This window comes from Amblyraja radiata, chromosome 2 (assembly GCF_010909765.2).
Source record: "Amblyraja radiata isolate CabotCenter1 chromosome 2, sAmbRad1.1.pri, whole genome shotgun sequence".
Lineage (NCBI taxonomy): Eukaryota > Metazoa > Chordata > Chondrichthyes > Rajiformes > Rajidae > Amblyraja > Amblyraja radiata.
Window position 1 is genome coordinate 71,419,127 of NC_045957.1, and position 25,879 is coordinate 71,445,005.

The following is a 25,879-nucleotide window of genomic DNA, read 5'->3' on the forward strand; positions in this document are numbered from 1 at the left end:
GGAGAAATAACAAATAAAATGCGTTATACATCAGTAAAGGATAAACAAGAATGCTGGTTTAGTCTTGTTGCTGTCCGTTTTTTCACTTCTTTTTAATTATTTTTCGTATGTTAAAGTGTGTAGTTGGGGGTCTAATTTTTTTATATGTGGGGGGGGGGAAAGGGGGAAACTTCTTTTTCAAGTCCCTACCTGGTTGGAGAGGCTGCTTTCCTCCGAGCACCACCTTCGACCCGTCCTCGCGGCCTACCAGCGGGGCCTGGAACGGCGTTTCCTGAGGGGACCTGGCCAGAACCTCGGCTTCGGCGGCAGCACAGCGCTGGAGCGCTATCTCGGAGCGGGCGATACCTTGTCCGGGTCGCCGCGCTGGAACTCCGGTATCCTGGGACTGCCGACAAAAACATCGTGGTGCTGCAGGTCTGTGGAGCGGCCAGCTGCGGGCGGCGGCACTGAACTTTACATCAGGAGCCTGGGATCTCTAGCCGAGATCGGCAGTGGTGGAGCTCCGTCCAGCGCGGCCTGTTGGCTTGGAAGCCGCGGTCTCGAGTAAGGAAGCGGCTGTTCCTGGCACCCCAAGCCGCTGAGAGGGTTCTCCCGACGCCGGAGCACCATCACCCGGTGAGAACGGCCTGGAACATCGGGCTGCTGTAGCGGCGACTGTGGAGGCCTCAATAAGCCGGACTATGGGTGGACAAGGGATGGGCACTCGACTTTGTGCCTTCCCTCACAGTGGGAACCATTGTGGGGGGATGTTTTTATGGTTTAATGTTAAACTTCTTCTTTAGTGCTATGTTGTATTTTTATTAGTGTGCTGCAAGGACATCTGAATTTCCCCTGAATAAGGGGATTAATAAAGTATTTATTATTATTATTATTATTATTATTATTATTATTATTATTATTATTATTATTATTATTTATTGTTTACATTGAAAGCTGTAACTCTGTGGGAAAGGCAGCATCTCTGGAGAGCATGGTGAAGTAACGCTACGGGTCAGGACCTTTCTTCAGACTGATTGCGGTGAGGAGGTGGGGAGTGGTGAGCAAGATGGAGAGCAGGAGCAGGAAAAAGACTGACGAGTGATAGGTGGATACAGGTGAGAGGGGTTTTTGATAGGCAGATGGTTGGACAAAGGCCAGAGAGGAAAAGATAAAAGGTGAAATAAGGATAGAATACATTTTGTTGATCATGAACGGGCAAAAATTGAAGACATTATTTCAGTTTGAGTCAACCAATTTTTTAATAATATCTAGTTTATCTAGAACTATCTCAAGTTCTCGATATACTAGACAACTGGGCTCCTAGACAGTACCCAATGAATTCAAATGGATTGAACTCGTATTCTGGATGATATTGCAGGCCAGATCCTGGTTACACTGTCAGTTCAAACTTCCCCATTAAAGGAAGACCCCGCTGTCTTGCTGAGGGTGTGCTGCTGGCCAACGCAAGAGTCTGAAGTATGCTTCTGATCAGAAACACCACGCATCCTTTTTCTCCAGAGATGCTGCCGGACCTGCTGAGTTACTCCAGCACTTTCCGTTTATCTTCGGTACCAACCAGCATCTGCAGTTCCTTTCTACACAATTTAAAAGAGCAAATGGGTTTATGTGTAGGAAGGAGGGAGCTCGGGTCAGGGATGGCAAGTGATACTATACTTTTACCTAACCCTCCTCCAACTACCAGTGGAATTTGGAGTGGGCATGAGTAGTATATAAGTTTGGAACCTCTGCCTCTGTTTTTAGCTGTTTGGAGATGTGCCTGGACTAAAGGAGTGGTTAAAATCCAGACCAATCATTCCTATGAATGTGCCAGTAGTCCTCAGCATCTCAGAAAGTTGATGAGTTTGGGATTTGCAGAAATTCTACTGCATAGATTTTGCTTCTTGCACAGAGGATGCTCTTTCTAATTTAATTATCGATAAAATAATCAATTGGTTGTTTGACTCTAATCTCCAATATTAACTGTAAACAGGAAAGGGTGAAAGTTTTCCATCCAGGATTAAAGTGCTTTGTGCTTCATGAAAATGATTTAGCTTCATGAAAACAAAACTTTCTTTGCACCTGGAAAATGGTATATTAAAGACAACTATTTACCTTGTAGGTCGTGCATGAAGGATCTGTGACCTTGTTTCCTGCTGGAATGTGGTGGGTTATCCATTGAGGGTGAGACTGGCCTATTCCCACTGTGGTTTAGAAAAATGAGAGATGGTCTTAATTACAGATAAAATATAGTGGAGAGGATTGAACATTTAGAAATGTGAAGAGATTAGGAAAGCTGGAATTGTTCTCTTTCGAGATAAGGCGTCTGAAGTGCCATTTAATTAAAATTGTATTAATAACAGGCCCAGGTAATAAGTATAGGCAGGACCTACTTCCCTTGACAGAAGAGTTGTGAACCAGGAAGGCAAAGATTTAAAGTAATTAATAGAGAGGAGCTGAGGAAAAAATGTTTCACCAGACTGTAATGAAGCGACTGTTTCAGACCTTTACTCAGTACTTTGTTGAGGCACCTTTGGCAGCGATTATAGCCTCAAGTCTTCTTGGGTATGACACTAAAAGCTTGGCACACGTGTATTTGGGTAATTTCTCCCATTCTTCTCTGCAGATCCTCTCAAGCTCTGTCAGGTTGGATGGGGAGCGTCGATGCCCAGCTATTTTCAGGTCCCTCCAGAGATGTTCGATCAGGTTCAAGTCCGGGCTCTGGCTTGGCCACTCAAGGACATTCACAGACTTGTCACGAAGCCACTCCTGCGTTGTCTTGGCTGTGTGCTTAGGGTCGTTGGCCTGTTGGAAGGTGAACCTCCACCCCAGTCTGAGGTCCAGAATGCTCTGGAGCAGGTTTTCATCAAGGATCTCTCTGTTCTTTGCTCCGTTCATCTTTCCCTCGATCCTGACTAGTCTTTCAGTTCCTGCCGCTGATAAACATCCCCACAGCATGATGCTGCCACCACCATGCTTCACCGTAGGTATTGTATTGGCCAGGTGATGAGCGGTGCCTGGTTTCCTCCAGACGTGACAATGGATAATTCAGCCCTTTGAGCCAGCACCGCCATTCGATGTGATCATGGCTGATCATCCACAATCAGTACCCCGTTCCTGCCTTCTCTCCATGTCCCTTAACTCCGCTATCCCTGAGAGCTCTATCTAACACTATCTTGAAAGCATCCAAAGAACCAGCCTCCACCGCCCTCTGAGGCAGAGAATTCCACACACAACTCTCTGTGTGAAAAAGTTTTTCCTCATCTCCGTTCTAAATGGATTACCACTTATTCTTAAACTATGGCCCGTGGTTCTGGACTCCCCCAACATTGGGAACATGTTTCCTGCCTCTAGTGTGCCCAAACCCTTTATAATCTTATATGTTTCAATAAGAATCCCTCTCATCCTAAATTCCAGTGTATATAAGCCCAGCCGCTCCAATCTATCAACATATGACAGTCCCGCCATTCCGGGAATTAACCTTGTAAACCTACACAGACTTGCTCTCTCAATAGCAAGAATGTCCTTCCTCAAGTTTGGAGACCAAAACTGCACACAATACTCCAGGTGTGATCTCACTAGGGCCCTGTACAACTGCAGGAGGACCTCTTTGCTCCTATGCTCAACTCCTCTTGTTATGAAGGCCAACATGCCATATTTGCTTTCTTCACTGCCTGCTGTACCTGCATGCTTACTTTCAGTGACTGATGAATAAGGACCCCTCAGATCCTGTTGTACTTCCCCTTTTCCCAACTTGACACCATTTAGATAATAATTCAGGCCAAAGACTTCAATCTTGGTTTCACCAGACCAGAGAATCTTGTTTCTCATGGTCTGAGAGTCCTTTAGGTGCCTTTTGGCAAACTCCAAGCGGGTTGTCACGTGCCTTTTACTGAGGAGTGGCTTTTACTGAGGAGTGGCTTCTGTCAGGCTACTACCATAAAGCAGGGCTCTCGCTTAACTTTTTTTTCCTGTTGCCAGCCGGGCAACATTGACAGCTTTTTATGTTGCCAAATGACAGTTTAGGTGGTGATTTAAGACGGTTTGCATGACACGTGCGATAATGTGCTCGGACGAAGTGCGTAGTTACCAGTCGGAATTATGCTCAATGAAGCATTCACATATTATGTTTAAGAAGGAACAGCAGATGCTGGAAAATCGAAGTTAGACAAAAGTGCTGGAGAAACTCAGCGGGTGCAGCAGCATCTATGGAGCAAAGGAAATAGGCAACGTTTCAGGCCGAAACCCATCAGTCTGAAGAAGGTCCTGATCCCCCCCATTTATCCTGTGCCGATCCACCCACCCCCCCAGTCCAGGACCATGGTAACATATATGCTTAACCATGCACACTACAGATTGATGCAAGCATGTTTTCTGTGAAGGACCTAAAATGACCATGACATGACCATAGCATGGGTTGTTATTGCTATTGGCACAGAAACACTCTCGCTTCCCACATAATTTATCCATAACAAAATATACAGGTTGCGAGGAAATTTCTAAAGGCATTTTATGATAATAGCTGTTAAAACCGACCATACCCATCTGACAGGATTACACTAACTGACAAGAGATGGCCGAAGGACATAACTGCAGCAAATGTTCTTTTGGTAATATGTTTAAAGTGTCAAAACAAATAATAACATTGGGAATCAAAACACATTTGATTGCGTTACGTTATCAAACATAGTCAATGTTCGCTCTGAATACCATGAAGCACAATAGGGTCAGGGTGTGTGTGAATCAGTGTGGGGTGGATAGATGGCGGTGGGGGGGAGTTGAGAAGGCAATCGGTGCGGAATGGATGGATTGAGGCAGGTGAATTATTACATGATGGTTGGAATATATAAAATTGTGAGGGGAGAGCATGGGGGATGTCAGTGGTGTTGAATGGGGGGATCAGTACAGGATGAATGGGTGGTTCAGTACAGGATGAATGGGGGTAGACAAAAATGCTGGAGAAATTCAGCGGGTGAGGCAGCATCTATGGAGCTCAGGAAATGGGCAACGTTTTGGATCGAGAACCTTCTTCAGACTGTTCCCCCCATTTTTCTTGAATGGGGGGATTAGTACAGGATGGACGGGGGGGGGTGGGTGGATCGGCACAGGATAAATGGGGGGGATCAGTACAGGATGAATGGGGGGGATCAGTACAGGTTGAATGGGGGGGGGGGGGGGTCAGGACATTGTGGATCGGAGGGTCTGTGCAGGAGGAATGGGGGATCACTACAGGATGAATGAGGGGATCAGTACGGGATGAATGAGGTGAACAGTCAGTACAGGATGAATGGGGGATCAATGCAAGGTGGATAGGGTGATGAATAGATTGGGGGGGGCTGGGGTAGATGGGGAGGGGAGCACAGGGGATGTCAGTGAGGACTGAATAGAGGAGAGAATGGGGATCAGTGCAGGATGGAGAGGAGGGGTCCCAGGATAAGAAAGGGGGGGGGGGGAAGAGAGAGAGAGAGAGAGAGAGAGAGAGTGTCCTCGGACAATATCACTCCGCTGCCTTGGCCATCCCTGTCCAACACCAAAGTGCCGCCGCCTCCTCGCCACTGCCTCCCCTCCTCCGCCAGCCGACAGGAAGGTGCAGGGCTGAGCGGTGCAGCTCAAAGATCCTATAGCTATAGGATCTTTGATGCAGCTGCTTCAGACGACGGAAGGAGACCTCCCTCTCCCTCTCCCTCTCTCTCCCTCCCTCCCTCCCTCGTCCCAGCCTCGGCGTGCGAGAGGGGTTGTTTTGAAAGCGCCATTAACCGATTTGCAAGCAGCTGCCGTTATCAGGGTGATAACGGCCGCTGCTTGCAAATCCGCCAATGGCGCTTTCAAAACAACACCTCTCGCACGCCGAGGCCGGGAGGAGGGAGGGAGGGAGAGAGAGAGGCCTCCTTCCGCTGGGCGGGGTGCGAGAAGAGGAGGAGAAGGAGCCACTGTTGCCGCTGTTCAGGGCCCATCATTCGCTCCGACCCTTCGACACCACACACCTAATATCTTTGCCCCGCAATCGAAGATACTAGAGGAATACAGCCGCCGCCGCCGACACGAAACGTCACGTTCCTATTCTCCAGAGATGCTACCTGACCCGCGGAGTAACTCCCATTTTTTTGTGTCTATCGGTATAAACCAGTATTTGCTTGGCAAGCCGGGTAAAATGAGTCGGCGTTTAGGTTGCCCGGTGCCACTTTGGGTGGTCAATGGCACCCGGGCAACCGCTAATTTCGAGCCCTTATTGGTAAAGGCCTTATTGGTTGAGTGCTGCAGATAGTTGTCCTTTTGGAAGGTTCTCCCTTCTCTACAGAGGAGCTCCGTCAGAGTGACCATCGGGTTCTTGGTTACCTCCCTGACCAAGGCCCTTCTCCCCCGATTGCTCAGTTTGGCCGGGCCGCAAGCTCTATGAAGAGTCCCGGTGGTTCCAATGTTCTTCCATTTAAGAATGACAGAGGCCACTGTGCTCTTCGGGACCTGTAATGCTGCAGAAATTGTTTTATACCCTTCCCCACACAATCCTGTCTCAGAGGTCAACGGACAATTCCTTTGTCTTCATGACTTGGTTTTTGCTCTGACATGCATTGTCAACTGTGGGACCTTATATAGACAAGTGTGTGCCTTTCCAAATCATGTCCAATCATATTAATTTGCCACTTGTGGACTTCATTCAAGTTGTAGAATCATCTCAAGGATAATCAATGGAAACAGGATGAACCTAAACTCAATTTTGAGTGTCATAGCAAAGGGTCTGAATACTTATGTAATTGTGATATTTCAGTTATTTCTTCTTAATTACTTTGCAAAAATTTCTAAACACCTGTTTTTGTTTCTTCATTCTGGGGTATTGTGTGTAGATTGATGATTTAAAAAAATGATTTTAATCCATTTAAAAATAAGGCTGTAATATAACAAAATGTGGAAAAATTTAAGGGGTCTGAATACTTTCTGAATGCACTATATGTAGGAAGGAACTGCAGAAGCTGGTTTAATCCAAAGATAGACAAAATGCTGGAGGAACTCAGCGGGCCAAGCAGCGGGACTGAAGGAATCGGTGACGTTTCAGGTCCAGACCCTTCTGAAGAACCCGAAACGTCACCCATTCCTTCTCTCCAGAGTTGCTGCCTGTCCCGCTGAGTTACTCCAGCAGTTTGTAAATATATATATATATATATATGGTGAGCAGTTAATCATATGGCACAATTAACAGATTTACTAAAGAGGCAAAAGATTTTGATTTTTGTTGATCCAGTTCCACCCTATGACATTGAAGGATACACCTGTAGTTTCTTCTATGACTGCAGGGAAAGAAAGAATATTGTAGTTACATCGTATCAGCAATTCCCTCTGTGAGCAAGCTTTCTGCCATTCTAGAAAAAGGGATGAAAGGATCCCTGGCTACAATGTTCCTGGGATTTACCCACCACACACCCACCCGGCTTTCTGACTTCCCTCAGCCCCCACAGCACCATAAGCAACAAGGTTATGCAACAAGTAACGACATGTTTCAAAGTTGATTGTTTTGTCGCATCTGCTGCAGTTCAAAGATGTTAGGTTCCTCTAGTCTGCAGCAGAGTCTCTGCATGCACATATTATAGATTGTGAGAAACAACCACTGCTGAATTGATTAATTAAGATTTACTGAAAATCAACAAGCTTGCAGATGCTGGAAAGCTAAAAATGCTGAAAATACTGCATTTCTGGAAAGAGAAAAAAGTCAACATTTTGGGCTGAAGATTCTTCTTCAGACCACAAAGCTGAGAAGGAACCGATTTTGCACACTGATTCAAGAGATTTGAGCATTGGGTGAGAAAGTCGATTAAGGTAAAAGGTCAGCCATGATCATTTTGAACAGAAGAGAAGGCTTGAGGGGCCAAATGGCCTTCTCCTGGTTCTGAGGTAATGAATTTTGAAACAAGATTTGATAGAAGTGTACAGTGATCACTTTCTCCACTATCTGCAAATAATCAGATGATGTAGAATATAATAGTAAGATTAAATGAGAACTTACCAGTTTGAAGTTTGATCTGTATTTTATGAGGAGTTACGATGAGGGATTACGTGAAGAACCTGCTCAGCGCGCATGCGCGGCATACTTCCAAGCAGCGGTGTGGAATCACAGATAGACACAGTTATTGAAGTAAACATAGTAAAGAAAAGGAGACATCAGTTATCAGTTTGACACATATTATGAGGGTGGGAGCGGAGGGCACGTAATCTCTCATTGTAACTCCTCATAAAATACAGATCAAACTTCAAACTGGTAAGTTCTCGTTTAATCTTACTATTTTACTTCGGAGTCACGTGAGTGACTACGTGAAGACTTCAAAGCTCTGTGATTTCAAACCGTGTAACAGTTTTATTTCACTCACTGCCGAAGTTCTTGAGGGAGGAAGTGTTATCGTAATCAACCAATTAATCTGTTTGTAGAAAAACACAATGGTATTTTTTAACAATAAAAACAAAGAAATTAAATTGCTCCCCTGGGCTTAAATTAAATATTTGCAGTCCGTAAATCTTTACTGCAAATAAAACAGGTTTTGCCAACGCCTTATTATAAAATTTCTGAACGGTCTTTCCCCCCACCATCCTGCTGTAGCCAGGATGTGGTCTATAGGCATGTCCATTCTTTTAGCCGTCGACGTCGATGCTGCCCTGGTGGAATAAAATTTGTACATGTTAGTGTTTATCCCAGCAGTTTTTAGCACCTGCTTGAGCCATCTCGCAATGGTTTGGCTCGTCACCCGACCATAAGGTTTTTTATGACTGACCCACAAGGCTTTTCATCTCCCTCGAATATTTTGGTTGTGTCTATGTAGGATAGTAGGTGGGTCATGGCACATAACCGAAGTTCTGGTGGGTAAACCCGGAATTCCACGACTGGATTAGGTGTTCCTGGTCTGCTCTGTTTGATCAGTCGCTGGATAACGACAGATCTGGTCTGGAGCTGTGATCATGTTGTCCAGTCGCAATAGGTGTAGTGACTGAACCCTCTGTGCAGATACAAGTGCCATCAACATGAGTGTTTTGAGCATAGATTGTTCCAGGTTAAGGGGTCTGGCTGGTGGCCATCCCCTGAGGTATGTCAGGACCACACTGACATCCCATGTATGGGTGTACCTTGGTCTAGGGGGTTAGAGTTGTAAATACCCTTCATTAGTTTGACCACCAGCGGGTGGGACCCCATGGCCTGTTGTCCTGGAGCTGGTTTTAAATAGACAGGCATGGCACTTCTAGCCGTGTTGATGGCTCTGTAGCTGAGTCCTTCATCATGGTGAAGGTTCGTCAGGAATTCCAGTACGTTGGTAACTGTAGCGGTTGAGTAGGTGGTCCCTTTATCCAAGCAGTACTTCTCCCATTTCTTGATGCTGGACAAGTGCTGTTTTTTAGTGGATGTTCGAAGGGATGCTGACATGGTGTCGATGGTTTGTTCTGATAATCCCAGTCCCAGAAGTGGTTTGTGCAGAATCTGCAACCCAGGAGTTTGATTTTCATGGCACGGGTGGCTTGTGCCCGACACTGGGTGTTAATAACTCTGGGTCACTGGGGATACCATCGGAGTTTCAACAACCATGTCATGGAGTTTTGGGAACCATGGCTGTGTAGGCCAGTCGGGTACTATCAAAATACCTGAAGCAGAGTCCATTTGTATTGTGCGTAGTCCCCAACTGATGAGGCAGAAGGGAGGAAATGCATAGAAGAAGAATTTCCCCAATCCAGCGCGAACGCATCTACCGCTGCTGCCTCAGGGTCTGGTTCCCAAGCGACATACATAGGTACCTGGTGATTTAGCCTTGATGCAAATAAATCGATATCTGGCGTGCCATATTGCATGATAACTTTTGCAAATTATTTGGGGTTTAACATCCATTGTCATTAAATTTATGTGACCTGGTGTCTGCCACTGTATTTAGCTTACCTGGCAGGTAAGTTACTGATAGCCAAATATGTCTTTCGACACACCATTGCCAAATTGTGTTGACCAACTTGTCGCATGATACCGATTTTATGCCGCCCATATGGTTAATGTAGGCTACCACCGTAGTATTATCTATTTGTAACCGGACATGCAAGTGATGCATATTTGTGCATATGCTTTTAAACCATAAAAGTCACCCAACATCTGTAGATAATTAATGCCCAGTGTAAGTGGTAACGATGATTCTGGGTTAGTCCATCTACTACTTGTTAGTGATAATAGGTTGAAATTATGCCAAACATTTTTTGCCCACCACTGTAGTTATGATATTGCTTCAGTGGGTGACTTCATGACATGATCATAATGACCTGTATGTCGTTTTGGTGCCTGTACCTTTGCTCTTTCTAAGTTTTGACAGTGCTAAGGTCTGAATTGTGTAGCCGGAAATGCTGCTACCATATTCCCAATTACTCTGTTACTTGTCGAATAGTTGGGAGTACGTGGACCATTAAATTGTTGCATGATTGTGCCAATTCAACTGTTTTGTCTCTTGGCAAAGTTACAGTCACGTAGACTGAATTAATTGTGAAGCCCAATTAGTCCATGATTGTGGATGGCTTCAACTTAGATTTATCTGGATGTAAGACAATCCCAGGGTTTCGAATAACTGTTTGGTAGCTGATACAGCTAACATAGTCAATTCCATGGTCTTGCCTATTTTCCCATTGGGTAACGCTTTAAATTGCCATAGCTGCCCCACCCAGGTAAATTTCAGGTATCTGCGATGATCCTTGTGAATGGTACTAAAATAGTAAACATCTTTAAGATCAATGCTTGCCATGAAGTATCCTTTGGAAATTAGTTGTTTGGCAGTAACAACCGTTTCCATTTTGAAATGTATATACTTAACAACCATATTTAGTGAAGTTAAGTCAATGATGATGCGACATCCACCATCTTTTTGGGTTTAGTGACGAATATTTGATACGAATTCCAAGGGTTCATGTTTCCCATGATACCCTTTGTAATTAGTCTCACCAGTACAGCTTGTCCCTCTCGTTTCTTTAACGGAGAGGGAAAATACCCTCTGGGGTAAATGTTGAACTGGTGGCAATTTTTCTAGTATGAATTGTATTTTGTATCCACTAAAGCCATTGAGTATATACTGATCACTTGTGATAGACTCCGGTGCTTCTTAAAACAGGTGTAATCTCCCCCCCGTTAGTATTAAGCCCCTATTTTCTATACGTTGGTAGGAACCAGACCCACCTACCTCCATGGTTATGAGTATTCTTCTGTTTCCTGCCGGTCCAACGAGTCTTGCACGTTGTGTGACGTGGTGGTGGTATTGGCGGGTGGCGCATTTTCCATGGGGCCTGCTCTGGGCCTTGGCCTGAAAGGCTTACAGGATTGGCATGCAGGCCCCGAGCTTTCACCAGTACCATGAGGTGGACCCTCCTGGTGGACGCGTTAGAGGTACTGCTGACTGGTTTACGTGTGGTGCTCATTCCAGACCCTGCCCTCTTGCGCCGATATTTTGGACACTTCGTCCATGGTTGTGAGGTCGGCGTTCTTTGAGGGCAGGTTTTGTAACTTCCTGAGAAGTTGCGGAGCACTGCGAACAGTAGGTCAGGTGTTTTGCCATACTACCGTGACCCTCTGGAAAGAGCATGCGAAATGATAGCCGACGTCAGGGATATCAAATTCATTTTGATATTTTGGCTTTTTTTAAAACGATGCTCAATAATGGTGGCCACTTTGAGTAAATGCAATTTAGGGGAAGCGTGATGAAATCCAACGCCTCATGACTACCTGTCTTGGAGATTTTTGAAAAGAACAGGTAGTAAGCTGGCCATCAGTTGAGACTGAAAAGCCATCTCGCTAGTGGTGGAGCCACATAGCGGCCACACCCAGCAGCTCTTCCTGATCCTGTATCTCAAGCATACTCCCGATGTTGTTCAGCCAGTGACCCCTCTTCATGACCAGCCCAGCCGCTGGTCACCCCAAAGCTAACCACACTAAGGAGGAAGCGATGGGCACTGCCTAGGCACTGTGGAGGGTATGCCTGAACCCTCCAGCGAGACTGCCCCTCACGTAGCGTGTCTCGCAGGAGCTCCTGCTCCAGGAGCCGCTCCAGCGGCTCAGGCGACTGTCTCTCTCCCATGCGGGTGGAGAGACGTCCCCTCCGACAAGTCGGAAGCCACCGGCCGGATGCCTCTTCGGATGGCTAAACATCCAGCCCGCAGCTCAGGCACTAGCGGGACTGGGCTCGGCGCGGTGATGGGGATAGCGGAGCGCCCGGTAATTGTTCCTACCGCCTGTTACTGCCCCCCCTGCAATGGAACGCTCCTCCGTTGGAGTCGAGCGGGGGACAGGTTCTTCTAGATCTTTTGTGCCTTGTAGAAGCGAGAGCGCCCCTCAAGCAGCGCGTCTCGCAGGCACCTGCTCCGAGAGCCGCTCTAGCGGCTCAGGCGGCTCTCTCTCCCCCCGTGCGGGTGGAGAGACGTCCCATCCGAAATCGGGAACACCTGCCGGATGCTTCTTTGGGTGGCTATGCATCCAGCCCGCTGCTCAGGTACTAGAGGGCTGGGCTCGGCACGGTGTCGGGGATAGCGGAACACCGGGTAAACGCTCCTACCGCCTGTTGCTGCCCCCCTCCCCGACGGAAAAACGTTCCTCCTTGAACGGGGGACAGTTTTGTTCCAGCCTTTTTCTCTGCCTGTAAAACACAAGCAGAAAAAGGCTCCCCTGTAATAGAAACCCGACCTCAGGGTACTCACCTGACGGTCCGTTTCATTCTGTAGCGGGAGCGCCTAAATCCCGTTGCAGCCGCTGTTGCACTGCTGGCGTTAATGCCGCGCATGCGCGCTGAGCGGGTTCTTCACGTAGTCACTCACGTGACTCCGAAGTAAAATTACATAATTATTTACATATATACGCAAATACCACATGTTAGGCTGACTGGGTCTTCGGCTAAAATAAAGTTAGTCCATTTGTTTTGATGCTCATTGTATTGTCGATTGTGATTAAAGCGCATCTTCTTGGTACTGCCTTCCCCATTCCTTCCCCTCAACTGATTACTTGTGCCCATCAGTCTTCCAGGTTTGCTTTTTGTTATAGATTCCTGCATCTGCTGCACCTTTGGTCTCCATCGTAGCATCGGTTACGCTCCAAATACGCGTACAAAATGTTTACAGGTTAAGACTGGAGTAAGTAAAGGAAAATTATTCCCATTACTGGAGCAGACAAGATCCAGAAGACATATTTTAAATGTGCAATACATCCAGGGATAACCTGAGGAAAAATCTTTTTTATACACTAAATAGTTCAGATCTGGATTCTGCCCGTCAGTTTGTGGTCCACATTTAATTGTAGCCTTCAAAAGGAAATTGATGAATATTTAAAAGTAAAGAAAACTTAAGGGCTCTTAGAAATAAACAGGATTATAAAATTACCTGAATGACTCAACAAAGGAACTAACATGACTCAATGGGCCAAATGGCTTCCTTTTATGTAAAAATTCAATTATTTTTATTGGATGGTATGAGGGTCTGATTTTTGGTAATATATCTCTATAGTGTGATTACATGGATGTTTTAAGGAGAGTGTGTAGGAAAGAATTACAGATGCTGGTTTAAATCGAAGGTAGACACAAAATGCTGGAGAATGCAGCAGATTAGTGCATCTTCAAATTCCTTAAATCATTGTAAATCATTATTGCAGAAAAAAATAATGACCCAGCACCTTTTGTGTATATAAAATGTGGTAATGCAAGAATCTTGTGACAGAGTGCTAGATTTCTAATAATTTCTGATGAAGCATAAAGGTTTCTCTGCAAACAGAATCAAATGATTATTTAATAACCAACTGTTTATTGTCCTTTACATAGAAGTCTTCCTTATCTCCTCCAAGAGAACCTGGATCACCGGTAACTAGGCAACATGTTATCAAGGGATATGAAAACATAACCTCACACCACATTTTCTGCCGCTTCTCAACAAAGCAGGATTGTGACACCTCAACAGTGGGTCACCCACCCAGCACATCAGCTTTCTGAAGAGTCCACAACAGCACTGCAAACCCAGCAAAATGAATACTCTGGCTGCACCAGCACAATGTGCATTCTTCACACTGAGCTTTATAAGTGAACTGAACAGATCATATCTATCAAAAAGCTGGAGCTGGTGTATATCTTTGGCTTAAACCAGCATCTGCAGTTCCTTCTTACAGATATACATATAGGCTTGTAAATACAACATGCACAATAAACATTTAGATAATAAATATACATGTACGCTGATAAAAACCCACACACATATGCACAAAGTTAACACAATAAAGACATATAATAAACACTTAACACGTACCATTTAAAAAAGTGGTCTATAACACAGATAAAGCTTACATAAAGACAATAAGGCATTAGATTGAGGCTTTGTTTATCTCAAAAGATTTTATTGTGCTATTCAACTAAATCTAGTGAACTGCATCTGAACAACTCTAAACAATGAATAAATAAACACGCAATCATACTAACAGTAAAGTCGTGCAGTCATTCAAATTGGCACAATTACACAACACAATGGATACTGTGTAGGAAGGAACTGCAGATACTGGGTTAAACCGAAGATAGACACTTATTTCTAAGCGGGACACAATGAATACTTACATGCGAACATTCATGCACAAACATTCAGGCACAATAAACACACATACATTCATTCACATAAAATAAACACAAATACACAAACTGTACGTGGAATCACTTAAGCATGATTAAGCATTAAGCTAATAAAGAACTTGCATTATACTGTATTTCAGATTCAGAAAGGGGAGTGAGTTGGAGAGAAATTACAGATACTATATTCATACTGGGCAATAAAGGTTGGAGGTTAGAAATGCTGTTAGAAATGCCTTGGTGGCTTGTTCTAATACAAACTGAATATAGCAAGAATTAGTGGTAGAACTAGTGGTAGAATGAGTGAATATTTAAGGTGGCATGTGGGAGACAATCAACCAGATTTTCCTTGTATTGAGTGACATCAACCTTCTTTAGTTTTTAGTTACAGCGCAGAAACAGGCCCTTCGGCCCACCGAGTCTGCACCAACCAACGATCCCCGCATATTAACACACCTTAGGGACAATTTACACTTATGGGTGATTCTTCAGTAAGTGTCTACTTTTAAGTTTCTGGAAACCCGGAAAAAAAACTAAAGGGCCTGTTCCCACGACTATTTCGATGCCCTCCTTACGAGTAAAAAGTTGCAATTTCTTTCATCCCGACCATTTTTTTACTCGTGGACATTTTTTATCGGGCTGGAAAAAACGTCCCGACTTACCTGATGCCACGAGTACCTACGGCTGGCATAACGAGCCGCTACGATATATCTACGAACTCCTACGACCTCCTACGGACTCGTTACGAACATTCTGCGAGTTTGAATCAAGGGGAAAACTCGAGAGAATTCGTGAATAATTCGTGAAAGTGGGACAGGGCCTTTAAATTTTTGCAACTTTGAATGTTGTTTCACATAGCTGTACATCTCTACTATGCGGATATGACTCAGCTAGGGTTCGGGCTATGGCTAGAGTTAGGGCTAGGGTTCGGGCTAGGGTTTGGGTTTGGGCTGGGGTTGAAGCTGGGGCTATGGTTGGGGCTAGGGCTGGGGCTTACCCCCAATCCCTGGACTCCAGCTCCAGCTCCATCTCCAGCTCCAGCAGCTCCAGTCCTATCTCCAGCTCCAGCTGGACACAAAGGCCCGTTGCAGCCGTCGCCTCTTCCCGTGACCCGATGTCCCTCTCCACGCCCGGCCCTCTTCAGTCCTTGTTCACCGATGGGGGGGGGGGGGGGGGGGGGGGGGGGGCAGGGGGGAACAAGGACTATAAATGAACAGTAATCTTCTGCCTAGTCATCTGAAGTTAATATTGTTTCAGAGGAAGTTGGTGAAAAGTAATGTGAAGGTTACCATTCTTGCTGATCACACCCGGGTCTCTGGCGCTGCAAGCGCTGTAAGCTGCGCCACCGTGCCACCCAAATTGTTGGCTTCATTGTTATCAAAGCTGTACTTATTCTAGCAATTTCCAAATGGAAAATATGACAGCAGAATTTTTCACCACTTTTAACAAAAGAGGTCAAACACATCAGTTAATTCACTTTTTTTAAATATGAGGAAGGAGCAGTGAAATTAGCTTAGTACTTTAGTACTGTGTGATGATGAGTACTTCATAATAACACATGGCTCTCCTGGGTTCTGTATTAGTATAAATGTTTTGTTGATGGTCAGCGTGTGTTCAGTGGGCAGAAGGGCCTGTTTCAGTGCTGTATTGCTCGAATACATGTCCAGTAGTCCTTCCTAGCGAAACAGAGGTGGTGGGTCAAAGGGCCTGTTCTCTGCTATACTGTACTACATTCAAAATCCATCCATGTCGGGAATTTGATTCACTGTTTAATTGTAGTCATAATAGATTGACTTGGAGAATGCTATTCCGTTGAACCACCAGGAGTTAAAACTGATTTGATACCACTTTGCTATCCATCGTGTCTGTTCGCTTCTATCCTCTTGCTCGACAGCATTCTAAGCCATGTAGGTCTCTGCCTTATGTGCCTTTAGGGAGATTCTCTCCACGATCAAAGCTGAGGCCTGTAGATAAGTCTGTAAAAACCTTTGCTCAAGTTGCCTACTGTTACCTCATGCAATGTTTAGAAGGAAACATTCATTTTAATTTATGAGAAGTGTGCAGACGTGTTTTATTGTCCCCTTGTTTTCAAGATCATTAATTCTCCTTTTATAATTCAATGGGTGTTTCCTTCATGATCATAATTCCTTCCAACAATTCCAGAAACCCCAGATATTCAATGTAAGTTGCCAGTAAGATTCCAAAGTAAGTAACATGCTCTGTTGTTTAGTGACGAGGGTCGATAATTTTATTTATTTATTTTTAATGTAAACATAGATATGAGTAAACAGGTTCATGTGATATTGATAAGAAAAATAAAATGGGGAAAGGCAATAATCATCAAATGGAACAAGCTGGTACAGGAACAGAGCAATTGAGTAAGCTGCATCTGAAGAACAATAACAGCCAGTTAATCCAATTTAGTGTTGTTGAATGCAATATCAGGAAAAACACAGCCCGCTGTTCTTCAAGATAGTCCCAGAGGATCTTTTGTATTTAGTTAAGAGAACAATCTTAATGCCTCAGCATCTCCCGGCAGTGCAATGCTACTTGGTATTGCACTAGAGTATCAGACTATGTTTTGCTCTTAGGTCTTTGATGTAATTACGTTATTAATAAAATTATGCAGCTTTTATTGCCACATAAATATATAATAATGAACAAAATAGAATATTTTTATGCATAGGCTATTAATGTAGAGAACACTGGAACTTGTATATTTCAGTAGTCAGTACAATAATTATGCCTGTCCATTTTAAGTAAATGGAAGGAAACTTTACCAATTAGCCAGTAAATTACATCTTTACTACCACATTCTCACAAACAAGTTCTTCCCTCACCATTCTAAATCATCCTCTCCCTTCTCTGAAATTCATAGAGGGACCATATTCCCTTCATCTCTTAATTTATTCTTTAAAAGAGAAATACAAATCTGTTTTCATTTGTGGTGCCCAACCAGGTGAAATTGGACTAGCTGCCTATTAAACACAGAAAAATAATTAAATATCAGGAGAGGCGAACCAAGGGAACTGTCAATCCCATATAATTAAGGCTTTTACATGAAGCAAGTTTCCAGCCCTGGCGTTTCCTGTTATACTTACAGTTCATGTTGGGCCATCTCGATTATCCTTTTGCCAGTTTAACCTTACACTGGCTAGACCTAGTTAATAGGATTAACAAATTCATCAGGAAGACTGGCTCCGTCCTGGGGGTGGAGTTGCATTCATGGGAGGTGGTCTTGGAGAGGAGGATGTTCCTCAAACTGCAGAGTATCCTGGACAATACAGCTCATGCCCTCCATGGCACACTGGTCAACCTGAGGTGTACCTTCAGCAACAGACTGGTTCCACCAAGATGCAGGACAGAACACCACAGGAGATCCTTCTTCCCTGTGGCTATCAAAATGTACAACTCCTCCCCTTCTGTCATGGGGTAGACTGAATTCCTCCCCCCACCCCTCCAATCTTTGCACATCCCAAATCCTTTCCACTAGTCACCTTAATATCATGTTTCATGTATTTTGTGTTTTATGCAGTTGGAAGAACAATTTTCTTCCTAGGATAAATAAAGTTCTATCATATCGTAATAGTCAGGAATATCCAAATGGCACTCATGTTGCAGTCAGTGGGCTGTGGTGTCAAGGATTCAAACGGCCTGAGCTTTTCCTTCCTCATCCCATCGAAGATTCTGAACTGCGAGCCTTGTTAATCGAGAGAAAAATCTTACTGTAAATCTTACTGCAAGTTCTGTTCTCCTTGTACTTACCCGCAGTTCCTTGACAGTAACACAGAGTTTTTTTTAATATGAGTCCTGCATACCTGAATTGAAGATTTGATGCATGTAACTGATTTTTTAAGTGATCTGCTAAAGAAATGTACTTAGTGATTCTAGACTGATTCGAGGCCAGTTCATTGGCTATATTTAAGAGGGAGTTAGATGTGGCCCTTGTGGCTAAGGGGATCAAAGGGTATGGAGAGAAGGCAGGTACGGGATACTGAGTTGGATGATCAGCCATGATCATATTGAATGGCGGTGCAGGCTCGAAGGGCCGAATGGCCTACTCCTGCACCTAATTTCTATGTTTCTATGACTGAATTAAAAATCATCTTTATGCTGCATGTGTTTTTGCCTTTCAGTTAATAGTGTGGGATTGGGATTCTAATGGTAAGCACGACTTTATTGGAGAGTTCACATCGACCTTTGTGGAGATGCGAGGAGCAATGGATGGCCGACAGGTATAGTGTGCACCTTTCACATATGGATCTTTCACATTTGCTCTCCAACATAGGTTCATGTTGTTTCACTGATAAATCTAATCAACGTAAATTAAATGCAATATGCTCTTTGTGTCTGATTTCTTTGATTGCAGGTTCAGTGGGAGTGCGTCAATCAGAAGTACAAAATGAAGAAGAAAAACTATAAGAATTCCGGCATTGTTATCCTCAATCTCTGTAAAGTGAGCATCTTTACTCTTTCCTCTGGCTATATGTAGACACGAACAGTTGTGACAATCTGCAGCATGACAAACATAATGTGTTCATGCAATAATCTACAGACTGCTTCCTGGGTGTAAAGTAGAATCCTGCAGTCAAGTCTCTAAGTGAGAGTTTGGGAACTTAGAAGAAAGGTGAACAAAACTGCCATTTTCCCAGATGTTGTAAATCTGTGCAATTCCCTATTCCAGAGGGCTGTGAATCATGACCATTGTATTGAAGATTAATTATCCTTTAGGAAACCAGGGATTATTGGTGGAAAAGTGGAGCTGACATAGTTTTGGTCATCATCTCAGTATATTGTTGAGTCATTTTGATGGGTCATATGGACTATGCCAGTTCGCACACTTTATTCATATGTTGAAATTGTATTAAACTGTTACAAAATTATTTGTTAACCTTTGCTAGAAAATTATTCTCTAACCATCAATTCCAAACTTATACCTGTTCACACATGAAAATCGAACCAAATTGTATGCAATACTGTTGGGGAAGGTCTAGATCACATATCTGGGCCATTTTTGCCACAGCCACATGTTGAAAATCCCCACTATTTCTGACTTGGCTCAGCTTCTGCTGAAATGCTCGTTCATGTCAATTAGCAATAACCCTGATTATTCTAATAAAGTACAGGCTGCCCTCATTCATTCTATGTCCTTTGACATGAAATCTTTCATAACTCTCCCTCATGTGTTTGCTCTAAAAAAGTCTCATTCACCCACCATTCTGTGATCAGTGACTAGCACTTGGTTAAGTAACATCTGACTTTACAATACTCATGTGTAGGAAAGAACTGCAGATGCTGGTTTAAATCAAAGGTGGACACAAAATGCTGGAATAACACAGCGGGACAGGCAGCATCTCTGGAGAGAAGGAATGGGTGACGTTTTGGGTCGAGACCCTTCTTTAGACAGAAGTCTGGTCTGAAGGATCTCGACCCGAAACGTCACCCATTCCTGCTCTCCAGAGACGCTGCATGTCCCGCTGAGTTACTCCAGCATTTTGTGTCTACCTTTACAATCCTCATTTTAAAATGACTCCATGGCCTTATCCTTTCCTGTATCTGTAACTTCTTCCCACCACATAGATCTCCAAGGTTTCTGCACCTATTCTCACCACCTAAATGTCCCTTTACAATGGGGAGGCAGTAACCTCTGTAATTTTCTCTACTACTATTTACTTCTTTAATGTTTACTGCTCTTGGAAGCCTTTGATCATCTGAATGTCTCCTTGTAAAGCTTTGTGCCATTTTTTTATTTAGTCGTTATCTGTTGATGTCTTTTGCTTCACTAAAGGTACTTATGATGATAAAGTTGTTGCTAAAGTAACCAAAAATCATTTCAAATGTTTATTGTTGAAAGAGGACCGAGACAATTTCTGACATGAAAATATAATTGATGAAATGATGGCAGATGAAATGATCGTGTTAGTAATGTTAGCTGTGACCAGCCACAAATCAACATAGGAATGACTATTCCACTATTAGTTTGGTGGATCCATATCTATATATATTCATGTATCCACCTTACCTATAAGCTCTTGATCTCCTTGCTTAACTTGCTGTGGATGTTCAGCAGTTGAGTGTTTCAAAGATGACAAGATTTTTGGACACCAACACGGTTGACGAATGTGAGGGCAGTGTAGAGGATCATTGCCATCCCACCGAGTGCCGACATTGGCCTTTGGTGCTGTATGACCTCATCCTCTACTTTCATATTTTCTTATTATGTTGTAACAAACTGCTATCAACCTTGGTGTCTAAAGCAGAAGGCCCCAAATGTTCACTCTTCCGCATGAGGAAATAGAGCTTCCGATATGCCTCTTAATTTGTTCCTCTACTTTTAAGATTTAGCTCCTCGTTTTTTTGTTCATCAGCCAAAAGTAAATAATTTTCCTGCAAATATCTTACTGAAATATATTACCGTTGTAAATGCTCAGGTGATACACTCTTCAATCTTCAACACGTCAACTAGTATGCCCTGTGACGAAAAGGCTCACTAGTTGGCCTGCTAAATATTATGGCCGTCACTTCTTACTGCACATGCAGAAATTGCCATGAGTTCATGCTGCCCTGAGTGGAGCCAGACGAGATGTCTCGCATTTGTGTAAAAAATCCACTGTAATGTATGGAGATTGACTGAATATTATTCAATGCCATGAACAGTGACTGAATCTATTGAACGTAATGGTCAAAGTCACAAACCTTGGAAGCACATGTCAGGCAGCAGACTTAGATTCCTGCTGCTGTAATCATGCCAATGATGATCCACAGGGTTTGCTATTTTCATAGGAAGGTCGCGAGCAGTGAATTCAAGGTACACACAGAAACTACAAATTCCCATTAAAAAAAATAACTCTCTAAATGTTTTTGAGAGAAATTACAAGGATATGAGACACACTGTATATTATATATATTTGACTTAATATGGCAACGTGCTCATAAGTGAGAGGTTTTGACGAAGTAGATGCCAAAAGGCTGTTTTCTCTAGTCCAGAACTTGGGCTTAGTCTCAGAATAAGAGTTCAGCTATTAGGAACTAAAATAAAGGAGCATTTCTAAGTGAACATAATTGTTAATCTTTAGAATCATAGTATGGAATGGATGGTCAGTTGTTGAACATATTTAGGTTGGAGACTGATGAGTTTCAGATATGATGGGAATTGGGTTGCGGAGATTGGCTGGAAGTTGTCCTAAATCATGACCCCGCTGAATAGTGGAATAATCCAGGGAAGCAATATGGCCAACTCCAGCACTTCCTCCTCATGGTCTTGTAATATATTCAGCATGAGGTCATTCAACTATATAACTATGATTCAACTATATAACTATGCTGTCTCAAGGAGCATTTTATTTATTCTAATTTCCTGCACATTCCATATAACTGTAGGTTTTATTTCCTTAATATAGTTATCCAGTTCCCTTCTTAACCAATCTTTTAGTCATCTACCCTCCATTACCTTTCATGGCTGGTGTAAAGTTTTGGTTGGTGACACTGCTAAAGTTTGCATCAAGATCAGTCGTTCGATAAAGTTGTCCCTCCAGATAACTGTATTTTCTCCATATTCAGAATGCAATATACACCTTCCAATAATTACTTTAAAAAGAACTGCTGTAGTTTTGGGAGCAACAGCAGGAGGAGACTAGCAAGAGATAAGACTGATTGGCTCTAGCCCGAGTGGGAGGAGAGAAGCGAGTCAGTGCTGGGAAAACAGTTGAAAACTGAGGAATTTGGTTTGTAAATTGGTAAATCAGGCAATTTATCAGTCAATTTAAGCAAGACTGCTCTTAGGGCGCGGCAGTGAGGAGGCAGCAGCCCTGTGAGTGAAGTGCCCTGTGAGTGAAGTGCCCTGTGAGTGAAGTGCCCTGTGAGTGAAGTGCCCTGTGAGTGAAGTGCCCTGTGAGTGAAGTGCCCTGTGAGTAAAGTGTGAGTCTTTGGCTCGAGAGTCTTCGGCGAGGAAGCTGAGGAGAGGAGACCACGCAATACGCTTGAGAGGTAGAAACGAAAGAAGGAGATGTCAGGCAAGCTGATTCAGTGCGATGCTTGCAGTATGTGGGAGGTCAAGGACACTGCTGGTGCCTCTGGCTGCTACAAATGCGAGAAGTGTATCCAGGTAGAGCTCCTGAAGGACCGTGTTGGGGAACTGGAGAAGCAAGTGGATGACCTCCGGTTCGTCCGAGAAACTGAGTCGTTCCTCGACAAGTCCTACAGTAAGATTGTTACACCTAAGGTACTGGAAGAGAGAAGGTGGGTGACGGTGAGAAAGGGAGGGAAGCATGGAATGCCAACGTCCCCGGGTGTTGTACCTCTTGTAAACAGGTTCACCCACTTGGAAGCTGTCGGGACAGAAGACGTGCTTACACTGAGCGGCGGACTGGCTTGCGATGCGAATAGGGTTGTTGAGCCAAAACCAAAAAGGCCTAAGGCAGGCAACACCATTGTAGTGGGAGACTCCATTGTGAGAGGTATGGACAGGGGTTTCTACGGCAACAGACGGGATGCGAGGATGGTGTGCTGCCTTCCTGGTGCCAGGATCCAGGATGTCACGGACAGAGTGCAGAAAATCCTCAAGGGCGAAGGTGAACATCCGGAAGTGGTAGTGCATGTCGGCACAAACGATGTCGGAAAGAAGGGGATGAATATTCTGCAGCGTGACTTTAGAGAGCTCGGAAAAATGCTGAAAAGCAGGACCTCCAGCGTTGTTATCTCCGGTTTGCTTCCAGTTCCTCGTGCTGGCGAGAGCAGGAACAGGAAGATACGGGACCTGAACGTGTGGCTGAGGAACTGGTGCACGGGGCAGGGATTTAGATTTTTAGATCACTGGGATCTGTTTTGGGGTAAGAGGGAACTGTACAAAAGGGACGGATTGCATCTTAACAGGTGTGGGACCAGCATTCTGGCAGGCAGGTTTGCCACTGCTACACGGGTGGTTTTAAACTGAATAAGGGGGGTGGGGTGTCGAATGGGATAGTGGAGGATGAAGTTAAAGGGAAAGAGTTTCTTAAATGTGTGAGTGTAGAGACAGAGGGGTGTAAAATGAGGGTAGAAGCAATAGGTAGCAAGGTGAAAAGTAAAAGTGGCAGGCCGGCAAATCCAGGGCAAAAATCAAAAAGGGCCACTTTTCAGCATAATAGTATAAGGGGTAAGAGTGTTGTAAAAACAAGCCTGAAGGCTTTGTGTCTCAATGCAAGGAGCATTCGTAATAAGGTGGATGAGTTGAATGTGCAGATAGCTATTAATGACTATGATATAGTTGGGATCACGGAGACATGGCTCCAGGGTGACCAAGGCTGGGAGCTGAACATGCAGGGATATTCAATATTCAGGAGGTATAGACAGAAAGGGAAAGGAGGTGGGGTAGCGTTGCTGGTTAGAGAGCAGATTAACGCAATAGAAAGGAAGGACATTAGCTTTGAAGATGTGGAATCGATATGGGTAGAGCTGCGAAACACTGAGGGGCAGAAAACGCTAGTGGGAGTTGTGTACAGGCCACCTAACAGTAGTAGTGGAGTTGGGGATGGCATCAAACAGGAAATTAGAAATGCGTGCAACAAAGGTAAAACAGTTATAATGGGTGACTTCAATCTACATATAGATTGGGTGAATCAAATTGGCAAGGGTGCTGAGGAAGAGGATTTCTTGGAATGTATGCGGGATAGTTTTCTAAACCCGGAGGGTAGAGGAACCAACGAGAGAGCAGGCTATTCTAGACTGGGTATTGAATAATGAGGAAGGGTTAGCTAGCAGTCTTGTTGTGCGTGGCCCCTTGGGCAAGAGTGACCATAATATGGTTGAGTTCTTCATTAGGATGGAGAGTGACATCGTTAATTCAGAAACAAGGGTCCTGAACTTAAAGAAAGGTAACTTTGAGGGTATGAGACGTGAATTGGCCAAGATAGACTGGCGATTGATTCTTAATGGGTTGACGGTGGATATGCAATGGAAGGCATTTAAAGACTGCATGGATGAACTACAACAATTGTTCATCCCAGTTTGGCAAAAAAATAAATCAGGGAAGGTAGTGCATCCGTGGATAACAAGGGAAATCAGGGATAGTATCAAAACAAAAGATGAAGCGTACAAATTAGCCAGAAAAAGCAGCCTACCAGAGGACTGGGAGAAATTCAGAGACCAGCAGAGGTGGACAAAGGGCTTAATTAGGAAAGGGAAAATAGATTATGAAAGAAAACTGGCAGGGAACATAAAAACTGACTGCAAAAGCTTTTATAGATATGTGAAGAGAAAAAGATTAGTTAAAACAAATGTAGGTCTCTTGCAGTCAGAAACGGGTGAATTGATCATGGGGAACAAGGACATGGCAGACCAATTGAATAACTACTTTGGTTCTGTCTTCACTAAGGAAGACATAAATAATCTGCCGGAAATAGCAGGGGACCGGGGGTCAAATGAGATGGAGGAACTGAGTGAAATCCAGGTTAAGCTGGAAGTGGTGTTAGGTAAATTGAATGGATTAAAGGCCGATAAATCCCCAGGGCCAGATAGGCTGCATCCCAGAGTACTTAAGGAAGTAGCCCCAGAAATAGTGGATGCATTAGTGATAATTTTTCAAAACTCTTTAGATTCTGGAGTAGTTCCTGAGGATTGGGTAGCTAATGTAACACCACTTTTTAAAAAGGGAGGGAGAGAGAAAACGGGGAATTACAGACCAGTTAGTCTAACGTCGGTAGTGGGGAAACTGCTAGAATCAGTTATTAAAGATGGGATAGCAGCACATTTGGAAAGTGGTGAAATCATTGGACAAAGTCAGCATGGATTTATGAAGGGTAAATCATGTCTGACATATCTTATAGAATTTTTCGAGGATGTAACTAGTAGAGTGGATAAGGGAGAACCAGTGGATGTGTTATATCTGGATTTCAGAAGGCTTTCGACAAGGTCCCACATAAGAGATTAGTATACAAACTTAAAGCACACGGTATTGGGGGTTCAGTATTGATATGGATAGAGAACTGGCTGGCAGACAGGAAGCAAAGAGTAGGAGTAAACGGGTCCTTTTCACAATGGCAGGCAGTGACTAGTGGGGTACCGCAAGGCTCAGTTCTGGGACCCCAGCTATTTACGATATATATTAATGATTTGGACGAGGGAATTGAATGCAACATCTCCAGGTTTGCGGATGACACGAAGCTGGGGGGCAGTGCAGCTGTGAGGAGGATGCTAGGAGGCTGCAAGGTGACTTGGATAGGCTGGGTGAGTGGGCAAATGCATGGCAGATGCAGTATAATGTGGATAAATGTGAGGTTATCCACTTTGGTGGCAAAAACAGGAAAGTAGATTATTATCTGAATGGTGGCCGATTAGGAAAGGGG

At 44.0% G+C, this 25,879-nt stretch overlaps 1 protein-coding gene across 1 annotated transcript in view; it reads left to right on the forward strand.

The window, feature by feature from the left end:
- cpne4 (copine 4) overlaps window positions 1-25,879 on the forward strand; it is a 355,119-nt gene that overhangs the window by 292,266 nt on the left and 36,974 nt on the right. Inside the window, exons 8-9 of the mRNA XM_033048680.1 lie at window positions 18,695-18,793; window positions 18,928-19,014. Coding sequence (XP_032904571.1) covers window positions 18,695-18,793; window positions 18,928-19,014 — 186 coding nt within the window. The remainder of the gene's footprint in view (window positions 1-18,694; window positions 18,794-18,927; window positions 19,015-25,879) is intronic.